We start from the raw sequence: 20,788 nt of genomic DNA on the forward strand, positions 1-20,788 counted from the left end.
TCAAACCATGGAGCGTCATCTAGTTCAAATCTAGATTAGTCGGAATCTAATGGGTTGTGATCACATTTATATGTCAATACCAATAGTCCAAAATTTTCAACTTTCAACTGAGTTTTCGGATACAAATTACAAAAATGTATAGACTTGCTCAAATTGCAGAATAACATTATGGGCCAAAAAAATAGGCAGCAGTTAAGTTCGAGGTAATAATCAATGTTTGAGAATTGAAATTTGAAAGTCTGACTAAATCAAATGATATAAACTCATCAAAAGAGTGATGCAGCTGAAATCAACACATCTGTTACAACAGTTATGTACAAAATTCATGGTTTTTCAGAAGGGACTCATCCTAGCAAATGACACAGCTGAAACAACCCAAATGGGAAAGCATTCCGCAATATGAAACTACTACATTTTTTGATTTTTACATAAACAACGCCGACTGACCTGAAGTTCTCTACGCATCTACTAAAGGCGGGATAGCTACTAACTAACCTGTTGTACTTGTTCCTTCATTAGAGTAAGTTGGCAAGAACTTTGGCTCCCATGGATAACGCGGATCCTTCATTTGATCAACTGCCTTACGCTTCCTTACCATCAAATTTACATCCAAACTCTCATCTCTAGAACCAGCATTGTTCTTATGATAGAAGGAAAATCTCTCTATAGACTCATGCTTAGAACCCACAACACTTACTTTCTCTTGAAAACCATTAATTTGAGCATCTTTCTCCCCTTGCATTGAAGGAAATCCCAAACGAAGAGATAAATCACACTCATTATTAGGTGGGTTGATAGATATATTTGGTTGGCGACTCCAATTCATTGTACTATCCTCACTACACAAGGAAAAGTTTCGAGACATGTCAATTTCAGGGCGGTCATTGCTAACAGATCGTAAAGTAGAATGATCACCAAGCTTTAGTTGTGGCTCTATTGGTCGAGAGCAGGAACCATAATACAATGGATAAACAGCATATGATTGTGATGAAAATGAACCTTGACCAGGCAAGCAGTTTTGGCTAGAAAGGAAGGGTTCACTGTTTAAGCAACTTTTAACAGGAAGGACTAGATTTTGTGGCTCTTTTCCTCGAAAATTCGAGTAGTGAGGCACAAAGGATGAACTCGGCTTAGGATTTCCTTCGATTACATTGGATAAATCCGGATTCCTGGTCAAGTAACCTCTGGGGTGATTGTTTCTTTGGCTCCTTGAAGCCCTTCTAGGAAAACAACCTAAATGAAGAGCAGCTGCATAAAGATGAATCATATACTTAATTGCATAATTCGAGCAAAAATGCACATACACCTATCGGTCTTATAATCATCAAACCAAGAAAAGAAGCAGAAATTCTAAATTTTCACAGATTAAAAAAACCCAAGTCTACAACAGTACAACACTTTCATACAAAAATGAACCCTTATCATCCCAATAAAACTAATGCGAACTAGCTTAGTTGGTAAAGTCTCGGGAGTTGTACCATGACCTAGAATCGAATCTCGTTTATATCTCATCAACTTCAAATTACATGCTAAAATCATCAAAATAATCAACACCTAGTTGGTAAATTATGCAATTTTTCTCAAAGCTATCAACTTTCTTTTCTTCATATTCACCAAATTGAAAACAAGAAGAGAGAGAAAATACCTTCAATACAAGGCTGCAAAAACTCCCCAGTATCTTCAGAGCACTCTTCACGGCGGATTATGGTGTTAATTGCATCATTTGCTCGATCCCACAGTGTTTTTGGATCCATATACTCAGCCTTAAAATAACCCACATTGTAATTTTTAACCAAAAATTAAAGTTTGAATTCAACAAGAAAAAACAATTAAATAACCCTAATTGGGTGAAACATATAACAAGCTAAAAAGTAGTTACATTAATAACAAGAATCGACTCGTGATTTTGTCATAAATTTTAACGTCATAACTATACTTGCCCTAAAGAATACATACATCAAACCTGAAAAAATTACTAATTTTAATAAGTAATTAAAGAAAGGTTAAGGAAATGTGAACCTCAGAATTAGCTTTAGAGTAGATAATTTCCTCAGCTTTAAGAACAACAATGGGGAGTTTCTCTTGCCATTCTTTCTTCTTCTTTGTTGATGGACTATGAATCTCATTTGCAATCCTGAAAACCCCAATAAATTAAAAACAGGGGAATATCAGAAACAGAGGAATTAAAAACAGGGGAATATCAGAACAGAGGAATTAAAAACAGGGGATTTTGTTAGTTTTTAGAGAGAGAAAGTAAAGGGTTAGAGAGAGAGAGAGAGAAAAAAGACCTGAAAATTTCTTGAATAAGGGAGCCTCTAATGGGTTGGTGTCTTTCACTATGCCAAGCTCTTCTAACACACTCATAAGGCCTTGGACCTGGCCTTGGCATTTTGAAACAGGGGAGGAGAGAGAAAGAGAGGGAAGGAGAAGATGATGAAGTTAGGGAAGAAGGAGAGTAAGTTTGGTTAGTGAGTACTCTATTTTTCTTCAGTGAATGTTTTTGTGGGCTGAAATTTCTACTCTATGTGGTTGCTACTTTGCTAATGTGGGGGCACTTTGCAGGTTTCACAAAACTCACAAATAACTGAAATAAGTGAATAACAAATTAACAATGCCTTTTAGTTATTATAAATGTGTGAGAATTGAATTCAAATTCCAACTTTGCTAGGATTTCATCAAGCCTCACCCTAACTATGCAATTGGGTATGTTACTTGAAATCTTGAATATAGGGTATGTTACTCGAATATGGGTATGAGTGTCGAATGCACGTACACATCTGAGTATTCGATATGTCAAGGCTGATTATTTCAAAGATGAAAATATCGACTGGAGTAGAGTTGATGTATAATGATTTTTATTGTGCTTTAATAAGAATTGAATTTTTGAAAGATAAGTTTAAGAGTAATTTTTGTGGTGCAAGTTTGTAGTAAAAGAGGCTACTTTGCCAAAGGTTAACTATTACTTTATCTCAAGGTAATTTTTTTTACTACCTTCGGTTCAAATTACTCACAACTTTGAAATATTTTATGTCTCACAAATAATACCCCAAAGTTGCGAGAAGGTAGTATTATTATTTTTCGATTAGCTTTACATCCTTGTACAATAATTATTACATATCCGTCTTTTTTCAAAGTTCGACATAAACGTCTTAAACTTAACTTGAACTTGTGAACTGTCTTTACTCATAAAACTCCTTCCAATCACTAGGTCGCCTTTTTTCATGATTTGCTTTAATTTAGCAAAAGCAAAGAAGATTTAAACCCTATACCATTGCAAAGGTATGAATGTATGACACGAGGAATAAGGAAATCTAATGTGTCGTGAATTTAACATGATGAAAAAGTAAAAGTTAAAGACAATCACCGATTCACCGTATTAAAAGTAAATCTTATGAAGTCGTCATTAATTTTGGGTTCATAAAGCAAGTTTAAGCTATAGCTCAGCTCAAGCTCACATTATTCTCATCAAGCTAACCATTCTAAGCTCAAATGTGATTTTTCATGGAAAGGAAAAGTGGAAAACACAACCTTTTTTCTTTGCTTCATCCTTCTTCCACTTTCTTCCTTTAACTATAATAAGTAGATATCATTCGCATTCGTGTGGCCTAGAGAAATTTAAGTCCTTTGATCACCAATAAACATTGACTCAAACATCATGATTTTTAAGTTATACATGTTTACAGTTTTGGTACATCTTCTGTCATCTACCCCAACTACGATTTACTTGGTCATTCTAGGATAATAAATGATCTCTTATCTTCATGTTTACAAATCTACAATGCATCAATTATTTGTACGACTCCACAAACAAGTACTCCAAATTGTGTACTAAATAATTAGTTTAAGCAATGAAAATCAAAATGAAGTTAGTAAAAACAAGTTAGATGAACGTGAAATTATGTCAAATCTCGTGACACTAAATTGAATTGTCCAAAAAAAAAAAAAAAAATCTATGAAAGGGATTAGAAACGGACAAATCAATAGCGTTATCATTCCAACTAAATACACTTGTAGTAAGGAATCACTTTCTATCACATGCATTTTAGATATTACGGAGTGCTACTTAAGAGGGACTACTATTCTAAGAAAGATTAGCCCAATCCAGATTTAACGCGTGTACCAATTCAAATATATGTACCAATTCTAAATCAACCATTTTCTTAAGTGAATCACTTTCATTTGAAATGAACTTAGTCAAGTTACTCCACAATAGAAACACATAAAAAGCTGTGAGATTATGTCAAATATCGTGAAACCTAAGTAAATATGTCTCTCAAAATAACACATGCTATGAAAGGGATTAGAAACGGGAAAAAAAATAATTAAGATTGTATCATTCTAAACTACATACTGTACACATGTATCAAATTAAGGAATCATTTTGTACCACATATATGTAAGATATTATAACTTACAAGGGACTGTTATTCTGAAAGAGGTCAGACCGATTCAGACTGATGCGTATAGTACCAATCCAAATATATATAGTGAAAGGGAAAAAGTAATAGTGACATGATAAAAAAGAAAAGGAGAGGGATGTATCAAGGCAAGGATTTATAATATTGAGAGGTCCAAAAAATTTCAAACTTTATTTTAATGTACATTCACTTGTCAATAATTCAAAGTAAGAAGAAGAAGAATAAGGAGTAAATTGATTGGGAGGGTTAGGTGTGTCCCCCACAAAGCCACATGCCTGCTTCCCCCAAACCCAAAGGCAGTTTAGACCCACCCGAGACCCGACTTTCTCAAATAAAAACCCATATTTTGGAATGGTGGACCGCCCATTTTCTCATCAACTGTGCTCTTGTCATTGTCGGTTTACCGGCACTTGGGCCTTCTTTGTAGGAGCTAACCCCAGCCTAAGGTTCTTATCATTTACTGTATATTAACTAGGGCTGGCAAAAGCTGACCCGACCCGACAACCCGACCCGAACCCAACCCGAAATAAATGGGTTTTGATAGAGATTTTCAACCCGTTTATGTAATTGGGTCAACCCGAACCCGACCTGAAGTTAAACGGGTCGGGTTCAGGTTGAAAATCCCAACCCGAAACCAACCCGCATAAACCCGTTTATTTAATTGGGTCGGTTTCAGGTCGGGTCAACCCGAACCCAACCCGCTTAACTTAAAACACTAATTTAAAAATATGGGCCAAGCCCAAATTATCTAACCCTAAGCTTTTCCTCTTTCACTCGCCGCTTTCTTTCAGACTTTCACTCAAACTCTCTTTCTTCTCAGTTTCTCTCTCTTCTCTCCTCTCTTTTCTCTCTCTAACTCTTGAAGATTGAAATAAAAATTCTTGAACCTTGAAGATTGAAGCTTCATCTCAAACATTCTGAAGGTAATAATCCTATTATTCGATTTTTTATGAGTTTGTTTGCTCATGAGTCATTTGTTTATGCAATTTCCTTGATTTGGTTATGCAATTTTCAGATTTCTTTGATTTTTTAAGCGATTTTTTGCTATTATGGTTTATGTATGCTTTGTTTATGTGATTTAATCATTTAATGTTGTTCGTTTGTTATTTTCTTACTCTGCAATTTCTTTCGAAGATTTGATTTGTTATTTACTTATTTTGCGATTATTTGCGATTTGTTTATGCGATTTTTTGCCCTGATTTGATTTTCTTACTCTGCAATTTCATGAGTTTGATTCTTTATGTCATGACTCATGAGTTTATACTTCTGTTTTTCATGTTTATACTTCGGATATGAGTGTAATTCTTTCTTTAATTTATTCACAGATGGCTAATAGCCCTAATCCTGATGAACCCATTGATCTTCCGGATTCTGATTCAGATGATGAAGTTTCTGATTCTCATCAAACGGAATCAAAGAAGAAAACCTCTAATGTCACCTCGCTGAATAAGCCTGGAATTCATTTCAAGCGCCAACGAAAGCTCACTTCAGATGTGTGGGCAAATTTTGAATTCCTTGATAAACCTGACGAACAAGGTAACATCATTTGCATGTGTAAAAAATGTGGGCAGAAATATAATGCTGAAAGTAGGCAAGGAACTGGTAATTTAAAACGCCACATTAAGAAATGTAAAAAAAGGACCTTTAAAGATGTGGGTCAGATGATTATTGATTCAAGCAGTTCTGGTTCTATGATGAATAGGGTTCCTACAATTGATTATGATATTGTTCGTGAGATGTTGTCTATTGCTGTGGTGAAACATGATTTGCCTTTTCAGTTTGCTGAATATAGTGCTGTTAGGAAGTTGATTAATTACATAAATCCTGATGTTAAACTTGTGTCTCGAAATACTTTGAAGGCTGATGTTCTGAAAATGTTTAAGAGGGAAAAAGATAAACTTAAGGAGGAGTTGAGTGTAGTTAAGGGTAGGATTTCTCTTACATCTGATTGTTGGACTTCAATTACTACTGATGGTTACATGTCTTTGACTGCCCATTTTGTTGATAATCAATGGAATTTGCAAAAAAAAATTCTGAACTTTCGTTTTTTGCCTCCACCTCATACCGGTGTCCATATGTCTGACCATGTCTATGATTTTCTTAAAGAGTGGGGTATCCAAAAGAAAATCATGTGTATTACTCTTGATAATGCTTCCTCTAATGATGTGTTTGCTGATGTAATTAAAAATGAACTTGATTTGGTATGTGGGGGGGATTATTTCCATGTGAGGTGTTGTGCACATATCCTAAATTTAATTGTGCAAGATGGGTTAAAAGAAATTAATGAGGCTGTTGTTAAGGTGAGAGAAACTGTGAAGTATTGTAAAGGGTCTCAGGCTAGAAAGCAACGTTTTTTGACTTGTGTGGCACATGTTGAACTAGACTCAAGTAGAGGATTGAGACAAGATGTCCCTACTAGATGGAATTCAACTTATTTGATGTTAGAGAATGTTTTGTACTACAAAAAAGCTTTTCTTCATTTTCAAAAGGTTGATGCCAATTACATTCATTGTCCAACAAATGAGGAGTGGGGGAGAATAGAGAAGTTATTTAGATTTTTGAAGGTCTTTTTTGATGTGACAAATGTTTTTTCGGGTACTAATTATCCTACCGCTAATGTATACTTCCCAAATGTGTTGAAAATCCGTTTACTCTTGAAAGAGGAGCTTGAAAATTCTGATAACTTCATGCATAAGATGGCAGCAAGAATGAATGAGAAATTTGCTAAATATTGGACCAACTTTAGCATAATCATGGCTGTGGCTGTTGTTTTAGACCCTCGATTTAAGTATGAGTTTGTGGAGTGGGCTTTTAAGAAGGTGTATGGGGAAATAGAGGGTACTAATGAGTTGGTGAAGTTCAAGGAAAGGTTGGATTATTTATATGGTGTTTATGTGACTGAGGCTTCCACAACAACACCACGAACAAGGCGTCGTTCTTCTAGACAGCCTAATGAAGAGCAAGTTGATGTTGCTTCTGATTCTTTTATGATGGTAACTGTGAACACTTGCTTTTTGTTTGATAATCAGCTTTAAATTCTGTTTTTTGTATGCTTTATTGTAATTTTTGTTTAAACATCTTTTAGGACTTTGATAACTTCTCTTCTAGCAAATCATATGTTGCTGCTAAATCTGACTTGCAAATCTACTTGGAAGAGCCATTGATTCCTCGTGCAACCAACATTAATATTCTATATCATTGGAAAACAAATGTTGTGAGGTATCCAATTCTTTCAAAGATGGCAAGGGACATCCTTGCAATCCCTATTTCAACAGTAGCTTCAGAATCTGCCTTCAGTACTGGTGGTCGAGTTTTGGACTGCTATAGAAGCTCTTTGAAACCAAACACAGCAGAAGCTATCATTTGCCTCAAAGATTGGACTTTTGGTGAAGGTATGAAAATAGTTTATGTATTTAAAATTACAATTTTTTTTGTTTCTTTTTTGTACTATTTTATTTATGCTTAAGGCTGAAATTAACTTTTGTATGTATTCTTTTGGTTGTAGCTAATATGGATCCGCAATTGCAAGATTTATGTGGAAAAATCATGGCCATGAAAGTCAACGATGATGTGGGGGATACTCCCAGCCCCAGCCCTCCACAAAGTGCACCAGAAAGTCCTGCTGTCATGGAGAGTCAAACCTGATTATGTTGTTAATTTCTTCTAAAATTAGTTGATGAAACTGTTACTGTTATTTTGGACATGTATTTGGTTTTCTAGTTGAACTTTTATTTGCCTACTTGGAAGTATTTTGGACATGTAACTCTTGAATTATGTTGTTAAGTTATGTTTGCTTGAATTATGTGTTGAATTTGAAGTCTTGAATACTTGAATCTTACAGGTTAAAGAAATTAGTCAAATTACAGGTTAAAAAAATTACAGTATAAAGAAATTAGTAAATTACAGGTTTTTATTTTATTTTTTTTTAATTAAAAAAAAATCAGGTTTAGGCGGGTCGGGTTCAGGTCGACCCGTTTATAATCAGGTCGGGTTCAGGTTGGTTTTTTTGACCTGTTTAAGTAAACAGGTCGGGTTCAGGTTGGGGGGTCCTGACCCGTTTATGTAAACAGGTCGACCTGAACCCGACCCGACCCGACCTGTTTGCCAGCCCTAATATTAACCGTAGGGGTGAGCATGGGACGGGTACTCGTACCGTTACGGGTACCCGTACCGTTAGTACTAACGGTTCGGGTACCCGATAACCAAAATCACTAAAAGTGATACCCATAATCAAAACCGATAAGTTCGGGTACCCGGAATTTCAAATCGGTTATCAGGTACCTAATAAGACATCCAATAATGATAATTAAACTTAATTATTTAGTTATTATGATATAATTTACAACTAATCAAAAACAATACCATATGATCTTGACCAAATTATTAATAATATTACTAATCATTGATATTATAAAGTGATTATGAAGTAAAGTAAAAGTTTAGATTTTTATTAATAGATTTAAGTAGGGAAAAAAGCAAAAAAAAAATGTTTATCGGATCGGATCGGGTAACCGTTAATTTTAAAATGATACCCATAACCATACCCGATAACAAGATATCAGAACGGGTACCCGAACCGTTATGATTATCGGATCATGTACCCTAATTTCCGGAACGACTACGGATCGGTTTTTCGGGTAGTTTTACTCAGCCCTAATATTAAGTGTTTCAGGTTGACTTTTTGCTTTATTTGTATAATCCAGTTTGACTAATGCTAGTGATTTAAATAAGGAAAAAAAATACGAGTATGTCGTTACTGAATCCATCAATTTATCATTTTCGAATTTATAATTTATAATTATAAATTTTAAGATATAATTAATTAGACTTTTACATTACTCCATGTATTGGATCAAATTGGGGCACTTTTTGGTATTTCTTTCATGATTATTTTTTCATATAGTAAGTATTATCACTTTAATTTGTCAAATTATTAGTCAACTAGCTTAGTAGTGCTTGAGTCCTAGGTTCAATTTAATGAATGTTAGAAGGGTTTTTTTTTTTTTCTTCTTCTTCACTAGGATGACCTAGATTTTAAAGAAAGGACATTATTTAATAATGCAACCGACTTATTATCTGAACCAATTTGGTCCAACTATATAAGATACATAGTATTATACTTTGGTTATCTAGTACGAGTAGTAGCATGTGTATGCTTTTAATCTTCAAGTCCTCGTGGGAGATAAGAAGTCCAGTGAATGTGTATTAATTTGATATGTTTTGAATTGCATCTTCCAATCCTTTTTGTTCTTCTCTTTAATTATTTGAATACTTAATGAAGTCAAGTTAGTCTAAATAGGAAGAACAAAAATATCGAATGAAATAAAAGTTTTTGTTCATCCTTAATGTACTCTATATGGTGAAATTCATGGGAATTGATATGATTGTTTTAAAACTGATCGCTAAGTTCTACCACTAATAAAGAAAGTGAAACTATGTGCCTAATAATTGTATATTTGGTGTGACTTCAATAACACCAAGTTAGTACTTTGATAAAAACGACCCCACATAAATAATATTGGTAAAAGATTTGAATTTTAGCAAGATTTGATTGAGATAGGCTCATCTTTTTTAAAAGAAAAAAGGCATTTTGTTATACGTAAATACTTCCTCTGCTTTTTAAAAGAGTTAGAATTGACACAAACCAGAATGAAAGAAGAAAAAAATCTGCTAGTTTACACATTTGCCCATGTGATTAGTTTGATAGAGAGAATGTAAATGAGTAGGTGTATGTGTGTTGGTCCTAACATCTATTGAAACAAAATTGAAAATATAGTTAACATAATTTTTATACAGTAAGAATTTTTAAAAAAGGGAAATGATGCATTTATAAAGAAACTAAGAAAGTAATAAACAAAAACCCGCAAGAGAAAACATTCATACAATGTGATGCAATTTAGTTAAACTCCTCTAAAAATGATTTTTTTAAAAAAAATCTTGAATTTTGAAGCTTTTTATTATTTGATTCACAATACAACATATGTTTTAAGAACGTTAATTGAGGATTAGATTGGATTAAAAATATGAAATTTAGTTTTAAATTTGCATATTTGTTTTCATAAACAAACTTAAAAGACTGCGTTGTTAGCTCATAGTTATTCATTGCTTATTATTTTTTTTTTTAAAAAATAAAAAAGTCTCGGTCTCAAATCATATACCATTATATTGCATAACTCAAATATATCTTCACCTGACATTTTATTTTAATTTGTCGTCCACAAACTTATTTAGAATCTATTTCCTTTTTGTGTAAAAATAGTGTTGTCGACCATGTATTTGATGAAATTCTGTTTCATCAAGATTTCACTTTTGCAACGAAGATTATCCTATAGTCATCAAGGACCACTACACAAATCATACAAATAAAAAACACTCATTCATATCAATAATCAAATAGTCCAAATATGAATTCAATCCATTACCCCTTGCCATACATATATGTGCCTCACAAAACATAAGTTTAGGAAGGGGCCTCCCTAGCAAAGGTCACAATATACATGTCATAAAAAGACCAAAAAACATGGACTGAATTACTGAAGCAATATCTTCAATATTCACAAGTAGTCCCCCCACCCTTTGTAAAGTACATAGACACAAGGGTGTGACAATCTCTACTACATAAGTTTAGTAAAGTTTGTTCTACTTTTAACAGTTTTATTTGTACTTTGCATAGGATTATGTATTGGTCCATTAGCACGTCGACACAATCAAGTTTGTAATAAGAGAAAAGGACTAGCAACTTGGCACTTGTACTAGTAGGTTTTGTCTATTTAGCCTATTTTTCCTGAGAATTTTTTAGGTCGGGATATATTATGGGAAAATTGATTAAAAAAAAAATAATTCAAACTTTGAATGATATTGAAAGGTAACTGTTGTGGATTTTTAGATTCATATTGCTTTTTTGTTGTATATTTTAAAGTTATTACTCCATGTCACTATTCTTGTATGAAAAATTTCTGAAAGTTGAATTATAACTTCAATTATGAACTTTACTACTTGATTGAAGTAATTATTATATATGATCATTATATATTTATATGTTAATTTTTTTAGGTAAGCGAAAAAAAAAGTAACCTTATTAAACTAAAATCCTTTGCAATCAACAAGAAAAGATTAGAGAATTCCCATCTTAAAAAGCCGATAATGAAAATGAAACTTGATTCCAAAACTTGTAAAGGGGTAAATTTTTGGCCCACAATATATGTTTGATTCGATTGCAATGGAAAACATTGGGTTAGAAATTTATTGCCACGTACAGTACTAGTTCTGAACTTAACCGGCCCATTTTACATAAAGCATAGCATGATAAGTCCACAATACTTGTGTGGGCTAGCCCAAAACTCTCAACAGGGCTTTGCAAGAGAACGATTAAAACTCCAAATTTTTTAATTTTTTTTTTCACCTTCAATGTAATCAATGTAAAATGTCAACCCATAAAATTCTAGTGGAATGTGAACCTTGAAGGTTACTCCATACCTCCAAAAATTTAAAATTCCTGATTCCAATTTCCTAGACATACCAAACAAAGCCATACTCATTGTTTTAGCTTTAGCATTTTTTGAGTATTAGATTATGAGTCATATAAATCAAACCAAGTGTCCTTGTTTTTCTCTCTATTATGTCATACTAAGGGTCTATTCTCTTCCATTGAAATTCAATTCACTTCAGTTCAACTCAGCTCAGTTCAGTTCAGTTTAATTCAATTCAGCTCTTAATTTATTTCTAATGATATTGCTAATGATATAAAGCCAAATTTCATTCTTTTAACCTCTTATTACAACGACGACGACGACGACAACAACAACAACAACAACAACAACAACAACAACAACAACAACAATAATAATAATAATAATAATAATAATCAATAAATAATAATAATAATAACAATAATAATTGAAATAATAATCAATAAATAATAATAATAATAATCAATAAATAATAATAATAATAATAACAATAATAATAATAATAATAATCAATAAATAATAATAATAATAATGATAATCATCAATAATTAATAATAATAATAATATGTACATTTGTATATACACATATGTATAGTAATAAATAATCAATAAATAATCAAAGATCACTAATCCGTAGTTAAAATCACTAATTAATAAGTTTAGTTCAGTTTAGTTTAGTTTAGTTCAGTTCAGTTCAGTTCAGCTGAGTTCAGTCAATCGGAAAAGGCCCTAAATGTAAAAATTAACGTGTATGATATAATTTGTGCCAAAAAGAGTTACTTTGGTAATTCACAGAGTATTATTTCAAGTTCATCGACCTTTATCTACGTACGTTTTAAGTTTCATATAAAGTATAATTATTCATACCTATTACTTTGTTCTATTTTAGTTGACACATTTCTTTTATCACATTTGTCCACGCATAAATTTGACGACTAATATTTGATATTTAACTATCAATATATCAAAATTACAGAAAGATAATTTAATTGATACTTTAAAACATACATCAAAACGAATCAAATAAAATACCACTTGATTTAGTTTTATCATAATTATAAATTGCAAACTCGAATCAGGTTGTTAAGTTTAACTTTCTCAAACGCATAAAAAATATGGAGACTTGATATATAAGATATGCCAGATAAGTAATAAGGCACATATTTCACAACATGTTTGACAATTTAAAGACTAATCACGAGAACAACATAAACCAGTTAACGTAGATGTGAACTTAACAAAATGAAGATAACACATCCTAAACATAAAAACAATGATTTTAAACATAACTTTATAGTATGAAAATGCATGCATGAAATTAGGGGAAAAATTAAAGACTTGATTACTTTAAATCAAGACAAAATGAGAGAATTGAGGAAGCCGCAAAGCTTGTCACCTTGTCTTTGCTCCAATTTCAAGTAATTAGTTTAACAATTTACAAGAATCATACATCATATCATAATCTATAATACAAATATTAAAATCATGCATTTCATAAACCTTAAGTTAACATAGACAACGTGACCACTCACGTGATCAGCATCATACCCGCCAAAATTGTATGATTTTGTGCATGGAAGCCACGTGTCCCACCTTTTCCCCAGAAGTAACCTCTAAGCATGATCATACATGCATCTAATCCTGGGCACCGTGCCGTGCCGGGCCGCCGCGGGCCGTGCCTGGCGGGCCGCGGGCTGGTTCGTGCCGTGCCGGTCGTGCCGGCGGGCCCAGGATTTCGTGCCGTGCCGTGCCGGCCATTTTCACAAGCCAGCCCACGGCACGGCACGGCCCTCGTGCCTGGCGGGCTCGTGCCGTGCCGGCCACGTGCCGGGCTGCGGGCTGGCCCGCGCGGGCTGGTGCAGTTTCCATTTTTTTTTTTTTTTTTTTTTTTTTTTTTTTTTAATGACAACATTATTAATTAATAAGTTTATAATGTATATAAGTTATAAAATTATAATTATAAGTTTTATAAGGTAACTTATAAGTTTATAACTTATAAGTTATAAGTTATTAAGTTATGAATTTTATAATTATAAGTTGAATATTTATGTTTTATAATTTGTATATTCAATATTTATATTTATATATTTACTTTATACTATTACTTTAAAATTTAATGTTTATGATTTATTAGTAATTGGTATAATTTTTTTTTTTTTAATATGAATTTACAAATTGTAACAAAACGGGGAAAAAAAGGCAAATTGGACTTTGGATGTGAATAATGCGTACTTTATATTATTATTACTTGAGTTGAGAAAATTGTACAATGATAACAATGATAAAAATCATACAATGATGGTATTAAACAAAAATTGGAAAATGATAAAATTGATATTTTTAAAATCGTACAATATACAATAATTGTCTATTCTTCTTCTCCTTCTTCTTGCTCGTCTTCGTCTTCGTCTTCGTCTTCGTCTTCGTCTTCGCCTTCGCCTTCAAGGTCATCGGCTAGTTGCATAGATTGGGAACTAGCCGAACCCGAACCGGAAGCGGAGGTTCCTTCTTCGTTGTCGTTGTGGTCGTAAGAACGGTCTTGTGAGCGATTTTCCGCATCCAACCAATCTTTGAAACACACGCACATTTCTAGTGTTTCGGGTTTTAGACTTGTTCTTCTATCGTCTAAAACCCTTCCGGATGCGCTGAAAGCTCGTTCGGAGGCGACGGAGGAAACTTGGATAGCAAGAATGTCTCGTGCCATTGCCGCCAAAGTTGGATGCTTCGAGCTTTGTTGTTTCCACCATGCAAGGAGGTCGAGGCTGTTTATCTCATCGTCGTCCATGCCTTTGGTGAAGTCGTAACTCAGGTACATCTGCAACTCCGAGACGTCGCTTTGCGTTCTCCTGATTGATGAATCACCTGAAAACCTTGAAATCAAGTTAGTAGCTTGTGAAAATAAATGTTTGGCCTTCTTACTTACGTTTTTAGATGGTTGGGAAGGCCCTGAGCGAGGAACGGTGCCATATTTGGCTTCATAGACTCTATATAAAGCAAAAAACTGATCCTTCACATTAGTCTTATAGTTTTCTACATCATCGTCAAGAAACATGCATTGAAAGTAAATGTCAACTAACATAAATGTGTTTTCATACTTTTGCCTAGGATCTAATATGGAAGCAAAAATATAAATCAAAGGAATCTCACTATAATATTTACGCCACTTTTTTTCCATTGCTGGAAGATACTGATCATAATCACTTTGATCGCGATGATCAGCGAAAAGTTGGGCGAGTAAGCATGCATTAGAAAGAAAGTTTTGAGCACAAGGATTGTAAACAGTAGAAAAACAATACGTCATGTTATATAATAACTGTAAAAATTGCATATATCTTTCACAGTTATTCCAATCATCATCATACAAAGCATTTTGTGGAAATTTTTGGTTGTAAAATAATGTTAACGGGCCCTTGTACTCAATTGCCTTTGTTAACATGTCATAGGTGGAATTCCACCTAGTTGGGCAATCGGTTCTAATTTTTATTACCCTTATCTTTTGTTGTTTTAGAAAACTCTTCCATTCTTGGTATCTCATGTTAGAGCTATTAATAGACATAATAGCATCTCTGATTTTGCTGTAGTATGGGCCAATTGCCCGAACTCCATCCTGTACACATAAGTTAAGTACATGGCAAACACATCTAGTATGAAGAGCTTCACCGTCTAATAGTACATCGGTTAAGTTTTGTTTGATAAGATTAGCTGTGTATGTCATAGAGGTTGCATTATCAAAAGTCATAGACATCATTTTATCTCGAAGGTTGTATTCGTCTATTGCTTGCATTAAATGGTGAGCAATGTTAATGCCGGTGTGTGGGTATTCCAGCATTTTGAAATGTATTATTCTTTTTTGTAACATCCATTGATCATCTACCCAATGGCAAGTCACACATAAATAGTGATATTTATAACCACTATCCCAAGAATCGGCTGTTAAAGATACTCTACAGTTAAGGTTACTCAATTCGGCTTGTAACCGGACTTTGTACTCTAGGAAATTTTTCATTGCTGCGGAACGAACGGTTTTCCTAGAGATTCTTTTATGTTGGGGTTGTAGTGCTTTGTTAATGTAGGTGTTGAATGCGTCACTTTCCGAGAAAAGAAAAGGTTGTTCAGCGTGTACTATCATTTTTCCTAGTTCATCCCTATCCCTCTCATAGTTGTATGTAAAGCCGTATGGATGGAATTGGGAAATTTTGGGCTGGGTTGGATCACTAGCTGGTTTTGCACAAGCTTTCATGTGTCTAGATAAGTGTCCCGTCCCGTTTTTGGTAACTGCCGTGAATACACTATTACATGTTTTACATTTTGCCCATTGTTCACCATCTTTACTTAGGACAAAATAACGCCATACCTCACTCCTTCGGTTTTTCAAAAGTAGCATCTCAGTTTCGGTTAACCATTCATGATGTGTGTATTGGTTAGTAGGGGGACTAGTGGGAGTGGCAGTAGAAGGGGTAGTAGAACCGGAGGGAATTCGGGTACTTTCTTGGCTACCTTGGCTAGAACAATAGTTTTGTTGATTACCGATATAATTAGGTGGAAATTGGTATGGTGGTTGTGGAAATTGGTTTAGTGGTGGTGCTGGAAATCCCGACGTATTATATGGCTCATAGCCCGGGGGGAAGTAAATGGGGTCATTGGTTTGACTCGTAATTTGGGGGCTCGTTGTATTTGGTGGTTCCCTAGAACTACTACTACGGATAAGTCGGCCTTTCCCCCTAGACCTAGATGATGGGTTGTTCGATGCCATAATTAACAATTAATTTTTTAATAAAAAGTGGTTAACTATAATAATAATAATTAATAACAACAATTTTAACAATAAAAATATCAATAATAATAATTAATAACAACAACTATAACAATAACAATAACAACAAAAATAAATAATAACAACAATTGTAACAATAATAATAATTAATAACAACAATTATAACAACAACAATAACAATTAACAACAATAATAATTAAACAAGATTATTCTAATAATAACAATAAAACAATAATAAATTTAAGATTAGTTTAGATCTTACAACCGTGCTTCAACGCTCCACTAATTACGATTACGAACTTTTTAATTTTTTCCGATATTAGGAAAATAATTAGAGAATTTAAGAGAATAATTAGAGAATTTAAGAAAATAAGGATTATTAGAGATTTAGAGAATATAAGAGATAAGAAGAAGAGATTGTGATTTTGTGATTTGGGAATGAAATGGAGGTGAGTATTTATAGAATTTTTGGCAAAAAACTAGCCGTTAATTAGCCGTTGAACTAGCCGTTGGCCCGCGGGCCGTGCTTGCGGGCCGTGCCTTCGGGCCGTGCCTGCGGGCCAGCACGGCGGGCCTTGCTCGTGCTCGTGCCGGGCCGTGCCTGGGAATTCTCCACCGTGTCCGTGGCACAGCCCGTGGCACGGAAGTCGACGTTCGTGCCGTGCCGTGCTTGACTTCGGGCCGTGCCGGGCTGCTCCGAACGGCGGGCCGTGCCGGGCGGCACGCGGGCCAACCCGGCCCGTGCCCAGGTTTACATGCATCAAACGGCCATAAATTCATGCAAGTTTAAGGTTAGTTGGCTTAGCAAACAAAATCCTTATTTGGAGTAATTATTATTGCTTAATAACCCTCCTAATCCCAATTTGTCTTCTAATATAAAAATGGACCGATGAGTTACAAGATTCTAAAAATAATCTATTTTTAGAACATGTATAATTCTAGAAGAATACAATTATAGAATAATGCATTAGAGTATATGTTTTTTTAATCACTTTATACTAACTTTCAATTTATAATTATTATTATTAATTCTTGCTTTTATATTGCAACAATCTTTAGTTATTCTCAAACAAGTATGGTGAGTTAACATGATTATGGTAGCTAGTGAAGGGAAATGCTTTCCCCTAACCCCCTTTCTCTCTTTTGTGCCGTCCTCCTTTGCTTCCCTCTTGCCCTTGTCTTTACCATTTCCTCCAATCCCTCCTCCATTGTTACTAATATTGTTAGTTACAACCTTGTAACACCTTCGCCACCGCCGCTTCCACCACCGTTGTCATCACCTCCCCCACCAACAATATCACCGCCACCACCACCACCTCCTCCTCCACCACCTAGGTCCATTGTACCCCCAATAATCCCAACAAAAAAAGAAAACACTACACCTCCTACAAATAAAACCATTTCTAAACCACTTATTATCGAACAACTGCCACCGCCGCCACCACCACTTCCCGAGGATGACAAGAAGGATGTGGACCTCCTTAAACGAGCATCACAGGTCAACCCAAACCCGACCACCTTAAAAAGGTGGCATTTCTATTTTTGACTGTCAGTCCACTCCCATTTGCGCCACTATGGGAGTTATACTTTAACCAGAGTGGCGCAGGGAGTACTAATAATAATAAAAGGAAGTACAACATATACATACACGCAGACCCAAACTCTCAATACGACCCTCCATTTACCGGGGTCTTCTCAGGGCGCGTGATACCCTCATCCAAGCCCACGCGCCGGAACACTCCAACACTCATAACAGCAGCGCGTAGATTACTATCCCACGCGCTCATCAACGACCCCGATAACTACATGTTCATCCTCCTCTCAGACACGTGCATTCCCATCCACTCATTCAACTTCACATACACCACACTCGTGTCATCAAACAAGAGCTTCATCGAGATTTTAAGCAACGAGACGACAGCATGGGGGAGATGGACGGCGCGTGGGGAGTCCGCAATGCTCCCTGAGGTAAGTTTCCCTGACTTCCGTATAGGGTCACAATTTTGGTCTATCTCGCGCCACCACGCGCGCGTGGTGGTGGAAGATGTGAAATTATGGCGGAAGTTTAGGCTACCATGCGTGACGCTTGGCACGTGCTACCCTGAAGAGAATTATTTTCCTACATTGCTTTCTATGGTGGACCCAGATAATGTGGTCCCCGCTACACTTACTAACGTGAACTGGCGAGGACGGCACGACGGTCACCCGCGGACTTACAATGCAACGGAAGTGGACCCGGGTTTGATCCGATGGCTGAGAGATAGTAGACCAAGATATGGGAGTATAAAGATCCACGGCTCTGATTTGTCCGTGAGTCACAGATGGGACCCGTTTTTGTTTGCTAGAAAGTTTGCTCCAAATTGTGTAGAACCACTGTTGAGAATAGCTAAGGATTTCCTATTCAAAGATTAGGTTGTCCAATTTAAAAAAAAAAAATGTAAAAATAGTGTGATTTAATTATATTTTGATTTAATTATTTTGGTAAAGTTGCAAGTGTGAATTTACGTAGTATATATAAACTAAAGTGGTGAAAGGAAACATCAAAAAAGGCAAAAGGGGTTGTTTTAATTTCTATTTATAGTAATTTTATTTTTGAATTTCTCTAATATTGGGCTTTGATTTAATATAGTGCCAATAGTGGGTCTTTGATGTAGAAGGACCTTGGATGTGCGTTATATGGAGCCCAGCCTTAATACACTAATTAAGATTTGCTTAGCGAAGCTTATGACATGATTTACACACCTGTTTCTCCCTTAAACACTCAAGTTATAACCTTTTTTTTTTTTTTTTTTTTTTTTTTTTTGGTGTTCCACTCAGTTCACCCTTTGAGCTAATTTGGATTTAGGTATCAGTTCTGGTAAGCTATAACTTATAGTGTATAGTATTATTAATTGGTTCCAATTGGTGGTTTTATTTATTTATTTAATTTTTTTTAACTATTAATGTCATAAGTGAGAAAATTTTCTTAATTAGAGTCATTTTGTATAATTGAAAAAAAAATGAAAGGTCACCATTAGTGCGTAGCAAAAGTTTGATATCACTGTTGAGAATTTTCCTTTTAGAAATGGATCAATTTTGCATATGACGCAAGTAGGCAATGTTTGTGAATTGTAAATTGTATATCTTACGGTCTTACCTACTGTATGATTAATTAAAAAAAAAAATACTTGTATCTATTATACACTCGGATATAACTAATTAAATTTTGAAAGAGCATTAAAACAGAACGTCATTAAAGATAAACTATCGACAATGCTACCATAGAGTTACTAACTGTACCATGAGGTTTACATTGTGGAACTTCTTATAAGGATGGACACACCTTAGAAAACCCGATACTATAGGGTTACTGTGTAGAAAAACCCTTATATTTTTATTTTATTATTTTGGTAAAGTTATGCAAGTGTGAATTTATATACAGTAGTGAAAGAAAAAAGGCAAAAGGGTTATTTTAGTTTTCCATTTATAGTAATTTAATCTTTTTGAATTTCTGTAATATTGGGCTTTGATTTAATATACTGCCAATGCCAATAGTGAGTCTTTGATTTAGAAGGTGAAGAGCGAAGGTCTTACCCCTTTATTTGTTATCTATGATGATATTAGGATTGACAGAGCTTGGTTTGATAGTTGTGTCATTACTCATGTTAATCGTGTCAGATAATATAAAGCTCGTTGATTAGAATGATTTCCATTGATTAATATTTATAGGGTTACAATGAGAAACTTAATCATATTAGGTAACTATAAGATATGTACAGATATCAAAGATAATCTTATACAAAATATATCCTAAACCTAAGATGAGAATATTCTATGAATATTCTCTATCAAATCGTTCTTGTAATACCGTTGCCCATTTAGTTGCGAGGTGGGATGCGGTTAATCACTCAGAGTATGTACGACTTGACTCTTTCCCCCAAAGTATTATGACTTTGGTGGGATTAGATGCTTCTTAATAAAATGCTCTATCGACTTTCTTTCAAATAAAAAAAAAAAAGTGAAGATGTATGGACCATGGATGTGAGTTATATGGAGCCCAAACCTAATACACTAATTAAGTGAAAAACCTAAATATATTATTCCCTTAATGATATCTACGGAAAATATATCACACATATATCTTCCGA

General features: G+C 34.5%; 1 protein-coding gene and 1 pseudogene across 2 annotated transcripts; one reads left to right on the plus strand and one right to left on the minus strand.

The window, feature by feature from the left end:
- Nucleotides 1-183: 183 nt before the first annotated feature.
- LOC110733594 lies at nucleotides 184-2,575 on the minus strand. Of its 2 annotated transcripts, none has more exons than XM_021913661.1 (4): nucleotides 2,289-2,575; nucleotides 2,020-2,134; nucleotides 1,646-1,763; nucleotides 184-1,233 (listed from the first exon to the last, which is right to left on the minus strand). In XM_021913661.1, exons 1-4 carry the CDS (start codon nucleotides 2,387-2,389, stop codon nucleotides 491-493), a joined length of 1,077 nt encoding a protein of 358 aa, XP_021769353.1. In that variant the 5' UTR covers nucleotides 2,390-2,575; the 3' UTR covers nucleotides 184-490. The 2 variants fall into 2 exon arrangements, with proteins under 2 accessions (XP_021769353.1, XP_021769351.1); XM_021913659.1 differs by having other exon boundaries at nucleotides 187-1,248; nucleotides 2,289-2,573.
- A 15,068-nt stretch (nucleotides 2,576-17,643) lies between these two features.
- LOC110733595 lies at nucleotides 17,644-19,084 on the plus strand (annotated as a pseudogene).
- Nucleotides 19,085-20,788: the final 1,704 nt, after the last annotated feature.

The sequence above is a fragment of the Chenopodium quinoa genome, unplaced genomic scaffold (genome assembly GCF_001683475.1).
Source record: "Chenopodium quinoa cultivar QQ74 unplaced genomic scaffold, ASM168347v1, whole genome shotgun sequence".
NCBI classification, from domain to species: Eukaryota; Viridiplantae; Streptophyta; class Magnoliopsida; order Caryophyllales; family Amaranthaceae; genus Chenopodium; species Chenopodium quinoa.